The sequence below is a fragment of the Saccopteryx leptura genome, chromosome 1 (assembly GCF_036850995.1).
Source record: "Saccopteryx leptura isolate mSacLep1 chromosome 1, mSacLep1_pri_phased_curated, whole genome shotgun sequence".
NCBI lineage: Eukaryota > Metazoa > Chordata > Mammalia > Chiroptera > Emballonuridae > Saccopteryx > Saccopteryx leptura.
Genome location: NC_089503.1, coordinates 174,308,772 through 174,316,365, shown reverse-complemented (window position 1 = coordinate 174,316,365; position 7,594 = coordinate 174,308,772). Strand labels below are relative to the sequence as shown.

General features: G+C 42.2%; 1 protein-coding gene across 1 annotated transcript; it reads right to left on the bottom strand.

Moving 5' to 3' along the window:
- Positions 1-398: 398 nt before the first annotated feature.
- On the bottom strand, positions 399-2,857 carry FAM177B (family with sequence similarity 177 member B). The gene is given in 4 exon segments (XM_066360139.1): positions 399-581; positions 716-813; positions 2,338-2,404; positions 2,687-2,857. Coding segments are annotated over 4 exon segments (519 nt in total).
- Positions 2,858-7,594: the final 4,737 nt, after the last annotated feature.

Sequence of the window (7,594 nt, the reverse complement as noted above, 5' to 3'; positions counted from 1 at the left end):
ATGCTGAAAGCAGATTTATTTAGATTTTGTGATGCCCAAGTATTTTTCTGGGGCACAGTTTCTTTTCTGCACCCTTGCCCATGACAAAGAGTTTTAGCCCCCAAACTCCAAGACCCAGTTTCCTTAAAGCATTTCCAGTTCTGTGCAAATGTCAATACTAATAGACCACAGCTGACCAACAGGACTTGTATTGCTGGGGTGGAGTTGGGTTGGGGGGCTTATATTGAGAAAGAATCCACAATTATTCTCATTACTGCTTGCAATTCCAGGATGGTGGAGAGTATAGCACAAGGACATCAAGTTCAGATCTGGCTTAGGAGCACTACCAGTGGTGCTGTTGCCATGGCAGCCAATGACCAAGGAACAAAGGTCCAGGAAAACTATAGCCCTGACTCCCATTAGGAGCTGGAATCTGCTGCCAAACCCTCCCTGGAGGAGGCGCTCCTCGGAGGACCACCCTCTATGCTGTCCTGTTGTCTTGTTCCATACGCTTGGCCCCCGGCTTTCAGATGGCACTTCTCATTAGGAACCTTGGATGGCTGGGCCTTTGATCCATTCCCTTTGCTCTTCTTGTCACTTTCCTAGTAGGGTACATTATGTGAAACGTTATTCCAGGACCTGCTGTGCATGAATGCTGAGTGGGAAAACACTCCTGTGGGTGGTCTGAACCTTCCCATCTCGGGGCTCTTGGTGTCCCCATCAGGATGTCACATACCGTATTTTGTGTTCTACTATACTCCTTTAACACATACTGATATTTGGGTTGACTAAGACCAAAGAAGATTGCAAATCTCCCACCAAGGAATTCACACGCTGTTAAGAAAAGAACAAAGCACTTGGGTAAAATGAATTCATAACGAAAGCTTAAAGTCAGTTGAGGTGCCAAGATTTTGAACTTGCCTGCAGTTGGTCTATCAGTACCTTTGACTTCAAGGCTGCCAACAGATTTCACTTGCTCTGGACGTTCAAAAAATTCTAGGACTCAAAGGGAATTTGTGAAATCTTTTTTTTTTTTAATTTTTCCATTGATTTTAGAGAGGCAGGGAGAGAAGCATCAACTCACTGTGCCACTGAGTTGTTCCAGTTAGTTGCGCACTCATTGATTGCTTCTTATAAGTACCCTGACTAGGGATTGAAGCCACAACCTCAGTTCACCAAGATGACAAGCCACCCAGCCAGGGCTGTGAAATCTTTTATCTCCACATGGGATGACATTCAAACTATCCTTTCCAGAGGACTATATCAATAGAGGTTTTCAAAGTACTTACTACAGGAACAGCATGGGTCCTGAGCAATTAGAATAGATGATGCCTATCCACCAGTATATTAGCTGTGAATATATTTCAAGTTACAGTAAAAATTCACTCCAGTGTTACCAAGACCCATGCCAGAAATTGTTCCATGCATCAAGACAACTCCAACAGCAGTTTCAGGCCTTCCTGGTCTGCCTTCAAGCTCAGTAACAAGGGGGCCTGCGAACCCAGCACTGTGATTGTCAGTCATGAATAAAGGTGGAGCAGAAATAATGAGTGGTTTCCCAAAGGTTTCTCCTGGAAATGTTTATTTACTGAATGAATGAAGATCAGTTCCTAAGAGCTGTATCTTATAGTTCCTCAGGTTTTTAAGGTTGTTTTCCTTCCTGTCATATGCACAGTGTTTTAAAGAAAATTGGTGAAAGTCAAGGAAAATATAAGTCATTTCATGTTATAAATAGTCACTTAGCCTATTCATTATGTCTCGGGAAGGGGGGTCAATAAAGTTTTTGTTTATAATAGAGTGACTATGACAACTTGGAAGTCTATCATATAACAATAGTTTTATTGATTATTTTATTTTTTTTATATTTGTTATTCATTATTATTTTTACTTAAAACAATAGTTTCTAAACACTTGGGAGTTTATTCAAGTGAAGAGTCAACTGAGGGAAGACTGACTATGGGCTTCAAATGTTTGAAATTCTGTCCTGTGAAAGAGGAATCTAGACTGGTTTCGTATGGCCTTAAAAAAGACAAGTAGTATCAATGGGAAGAACTGGAAAGGAAGACACAATGTGAGACAGGATTTACTAACAAGAGCTGGGAAAACTGGAAAGGTGTATCCGAAGATGTGAGGTCCCACACCTTGGGCCAAGTTTAAGTATAGTTCTAGAAGACACTCCAGATAATCACTTCTTTAGAATGCCATGGAGTGGATTAAACCATTGGAAGTCCCATCTCACTCTGAGGGTCTATAAGTCTATATGGGGGGAAAAATAACAAAAAAAAAAAAAAAGAAAAAAATAACAAAAGAAGGGAAAAAAAGAAAAAATAACAGAAAAAGAATCTCAGTGGTACTTACTAGAAAACGAGGTGCTTGCTATTCACTGTACCCAAAACCATAGGTAAGGCCCCCATGAAAGTTTAGACTGAAAAAAAGAAGAGAGAGAGAGAGAAATCACATTAGAGTAATTAATAACAAGTAGAGTGACTAATAAGTCTTTTGGGTACAGGTTTCAAAATGCTGTATGTTCAATTTTCCAACAGATGAGAAAACTAAAATCATCAAAATTATGGGCTATCTATGTATCTAGCGAGCAAATAGGGAGACACAGGAGTTGGCTTAAACCTTTATTTTCTACAAACCTTGTCTGGCTTAATCTTTTATTCACTCAACCCCATGCTCACTAATATTAACATTCTAAGCTTACAGGGTCAAGGGTTGAATTCGTTCTCTGTTCTTTTTCTTCCTCTTCCTCCTCCTCAGTGCTATATTCTTCCAGGATATCTCCATCAACAAAATGGATAATTCTTCTGGGAGTTCTCCTTTTGGGAGGCCCACTCTTCTCTAGTTCTAACTGCTAGAAACTGTCCTTTTCCATCAGGAAACACAGCAACTAGTAAATTAAAAACAGGATGCTTTAGGGCAAGTTGCACAGGGCAGTGTTTATAGAGCTGGGATGCATCAGTTATTTTCAAAATGGTAAAGACAGTTCAGACATAATCACAGCTGTGATTGTGAACTCATCAATTCTTCAATTCCAAGAGAAGACTTTTCTTTTCTGTGCCCAAATAGAAAAGATCCATTTAGGAGTGAAAAGGTGAACTTTGGATCTGCAAATAAAACTTCAACAGGGTTCTCTTCACCCCTTATTCATTGGAAAGCCCATAACTGCTGGTAGGAAGGGGCCATCACCCTGCGGAAACTCCTCAATCGTTTCAGTCAATGCTGAGAGGCAGTGCAAGTACTGGTTAAGATTACAGGCTATGCACAGAGGGGAAAAAATATTTGCCATGTATACAGCCGGGAAAGAACTTATTTTCAGGATGTATAAAGAATTACTGCAATTCAATCAGCAAGACACAAGCTATTCAATTAAAATATGGCAAGAAATTGGAACAGACACTTTACCAAAGAAGATTTACAGATGCCAAATAAAGTTAGGATGAGGCACTCAATGTCATTAGTCATCAGAGAAATGAAAAATGAAACTGTAATGAGGTATCATAACATACTCGCTAGAAGGCTAAAATTAAAAAGAGTAATAATACTAAGTAATGAGTAAACGAATCTACCAGAATTTTTATGCATTGCTAGTGGGAATGTCAATGGTATGGCCACTTTGGAAAAATAATCCGTCAAACATATAATTATCATATAATCTTGTAATTCCGTGCCTCAATATTTACCCAAGAAAAACGAAAACATACATCCATCTCAAGATTGTCTGTGAATGCTCATAGCAGGTTTATTTGTAAGAGCCCAGACTGGAAACAACCCAAACGTCCATCGACTGGCAAATGAAATGGGCTCTGTCTATTCAGTGGAATGCTACTCAGCAATTACTAATGGACAAATAATATTTGCAAAGCTATGAAGGAATCTGAAAAGCATTATGCCAGACACTGTATATTATAAAATTCCATTTATGTGAAATTTTAGAAAAGGTAAAAATATAATAGTAGAAAAACATCAGTGTTTTCTAGGGGTGAGGTAGGGGTATGGCTGGGGGGGGGGATTAACTCCAAATGAACAAAAAAGGAACTTTGGGGGGTGATAAAAATGTTCTAATAAATATAATTATAGTGGAGACAGAGTGGGAGACTGACACCTGCAGTTGATTTAGTGCAGCAGTTCTCAACCTGTGGGTCTTGACCCCGGCGGGGGTCGAACGACCAAAACACAGGGGTCGCCTAAGGCCATGGGAAAATACATATTTATTATACAATACAATTTCCGATGGCCTTAGGCGACCCCTGTGTTTTGGTCGTTCGACCCCCGCCGGGGTCGCGACCCACAGGTTGAGAACCGCTGATTTAGTGGATGTTTTCTGCCACCTAGTGGGCATGTTAGGACTTGCTATGCAAAAGTCATCTGTAATCACAGTACCTGTGACATAGAAGGGACTGTATATGGAACAGTGTGGAATCTATTTATTTTCATTAACAAAAACTTTGGGAGCATTGCCAACTTCACACCAAGTACCTTATATATGGATGTCTTTAAGTGATCTTTCAAAGGATCAAATATTTCCTACAACGTGCTTTAGTTCTTATGAGCATCTCTATTCTTCGTTGTTAAAAATCCCAAATTCAGTTTATCAAGACTTGTTCCTAAGTATATAACTAGCGGACTGTAACATCTCCCCTGACCTTTCAGTATTAGAGTGCCTCAGGAGTCAGTAATTGGATCTCTTCTGTGTTTTTTTTTTAATCTACTATCTTGGTGATCTGATTTGGCACCATGGGTTTACACACCATGTACAACACAAACTTCTATCAGGTCAGACTTCCCCCTGCATCTCAGATTCACAGATTCTACAGTCTACTCAGTACCTCTTCTTGGATGTCTAATAGACACGTCAATCCTAACATGGCTGTCTTTGCTCAAAATCAGCGCCCCTTCTCCTTCCTGCACTCCCCCGCCACATAAACACGCACATCGACTCCTTGCCTGTTTTCCGTCAGTAAACCATTGGAGTTATTCTTGATTATTCCCTTTCCATCACACCTCACATGAGATCCACTAGGAAATTCTCTTGGATCTTTTTGGAATCCTAATACCAGCACTCCTACGCTACCTACCTGGTCTAAGCCACTGTCTCTCACCTAGATGACTACTGCAGGAGCCTAACTGAACCCCCCCCTCCCCAAGGCTTATCCTCGAAAGCACCCGGGGTTGTTAAATCTTAAGGCGGATCACGTCACAACTTAGAACGTTCCTATCGGTTCTCACCTTACGCAGAGTAAGAGCCTAAGTCCCTGCAATGGCCCACACGCTGTAGATCTGGCCCCTAACACTTCCCTGACCTCACCTTTCTCGACTCACCCCTCACTCCCATCCCGCCAGCCACGGGCTCTCCGGGCAGGGATGTCTGTGCTGCTGGCTCTTATCTGGACTGGTCTTTCTCCCCTCAGACGTCATTCCCTTCCTTCTTTCAACTTTCACTCAAATGATCTGTTGTGAGCTCCGCTTTGAAGACGATTTCCCATTCCCGTGACCCCTCCCCCATCACTGAACATCTTACCCCCTCGGTTTGCTTTTCCTCCTTGCGGCTCGTCATCACGGAACACACGCGATATTCCGCTTGTTTGTGTCCCTCTCCCCTTCCTCGCCTGTCCCGACCCGCCCTCGGCCAGAACGGGAGGGGCTTTACTTGCGGGCGCCTTGCTGTTATCTCCTCCCGGACACTACCTAAGGCACAGCTGGAACTAGGTATTTAACAAATGAATCATACATGTATTTAGTTCATTTTAATGGGTGGGTGAGAAGGAACTGTATAGTAGATTAGAAAAACAAGAAGGGCAGACCTGTAATTTTATTTCCTCGTGTTAAAATGCTCTTTTCATATACTTCCCATTACACTTAACACACGATTCACTTCATTTAAATGAACTCTTTCACTGAAACACAGGGTTGTAATCTGTAACTAGTAACATACTAGTTCTGGATATTGGCATTTAATTTCAGGAGGGTTATACCTCAATTCCCCTCGAGTTCCTTCAGTTTCCATTAATCAAAAAATGCTGCAAGCACAAAACAGGTTAATATGCAGCAAAAAACTGACTTTAGAGCCTGACCTGTGGTGGCGCAGTGGATAAAGCGTTGACCTGGAAATGCTGAGGTCGCTGGTTCGAAACCCTGGGCTAGCTTGGTCAGGGCACATATGGGAGTTGATGCTTCCAGCTCCTCCCCCCTTTCTCACTCTCTGTCTCTCCCTCTGCTCTCTAAAATGAATAAATAAAACAAAACAAAACAAACCTACAAAACAAACCTTTAGAGCTAATCAGCACTGTTCACCTGGGCCACTGCCTGTGGGTCCACCCTGCTTCCACCTTCAGCACTTACCCAGGTGGTCTGAGCTCAGGCCTCTGGTCAATGCAGGAAAGCAGCTCTGGGACACCTGAAGTCCCATAGAGCAATATTCACTAACAATGACTTTGCAGCTTGCTTTCACGCACACATTGGAGAAAGAAATATGTTGTTTCTAAAGCGTGAGTGATTGTTCTGCAGAATAAGGAAGTATTTCTGAGTAAGGTTTTATTTCTCAGTATGTGTATGTAGCATTGGGAATGCCACCTTGCCCTGCACAGATAGCTCAGTTGGATGGAGTGTTGTCCTGATCTGTCACGGTTGTGGTGTTGATCCCCAGTCAGGCAAATACAAGTCAACCAATGGGTGCACAGATTAAGTAGAACAGCAAATCAATGTCTCTTTCTCCCTTCCTCTCTCTAATAAAAAAAAAAAAAGAAGCCCTGGCCGGTTGGCTCAGCGGTAGAGCGTCGGCCTAGCGTGCGGAGGACCCGGGTTCGATTCCCGGCCAGGGCACACAGGAGAAGCGCCCATTTGCTTCTCCACCTCTCCGCCGCACTTTCCTCTCTGTCTCTCTCTTCCCCTCCCGCAGCCAAGGCTCCATTGGAGCAAAGATGGCCCGGGCCCTGGGGATGGCTCTGTGGCCTCTGCCCCAGGTGCTAGAGTGGCTCTGGTCGCAATATGGCGACGCCCAGGATGGGCAGAGCATCGCCCCCTGGTGGGCAGAGCGTCGCCCCATGGTGGGCGTGCCGGGTGGATCCCGGTCGGGCGCATGCGGGAGTCTGTCTGACTGTCTCTCCCCGTTTCCAGCTTCAGAAAAATGAAAAAAAAAAAAAAAAAAAAAAAAAAAAAAAATGCCTCTCAAGTTTCCAAAGCACAAAGTTATCTAGAGTATTGTACACGATAATGAGCTCTGTAGCTAGCTAAACAGAGTTCATAATACTTACCACACTCGGTAAATACTAGGAATAAGATATGTACAGGCCAATCGAAATCCTACTTTGAGATTAAGAGGTGGTAAGTACCAATAAAAAGAAACCAAATAGGTCAAGGCATGTTGAAGATTTAATAAACTCATGGAGCATAAAACAACTGATAAAAATGTTGTCATTTAAAAATATTACTGTGAAAAGTTATGTTTGCATTGTATTAACTCTTACTGGATTAAAAAACTGTAAAATTATTTACAGAAAAGCAAATAAAAATTCCAATGAAACTGTAAGTAGTTACTTTTATTTTTTTTTTTTGTATTTTTTTTTGTATTTTTCTGAAGCTGGAAACGGGGAGAGACAGTCAGACAGACTCC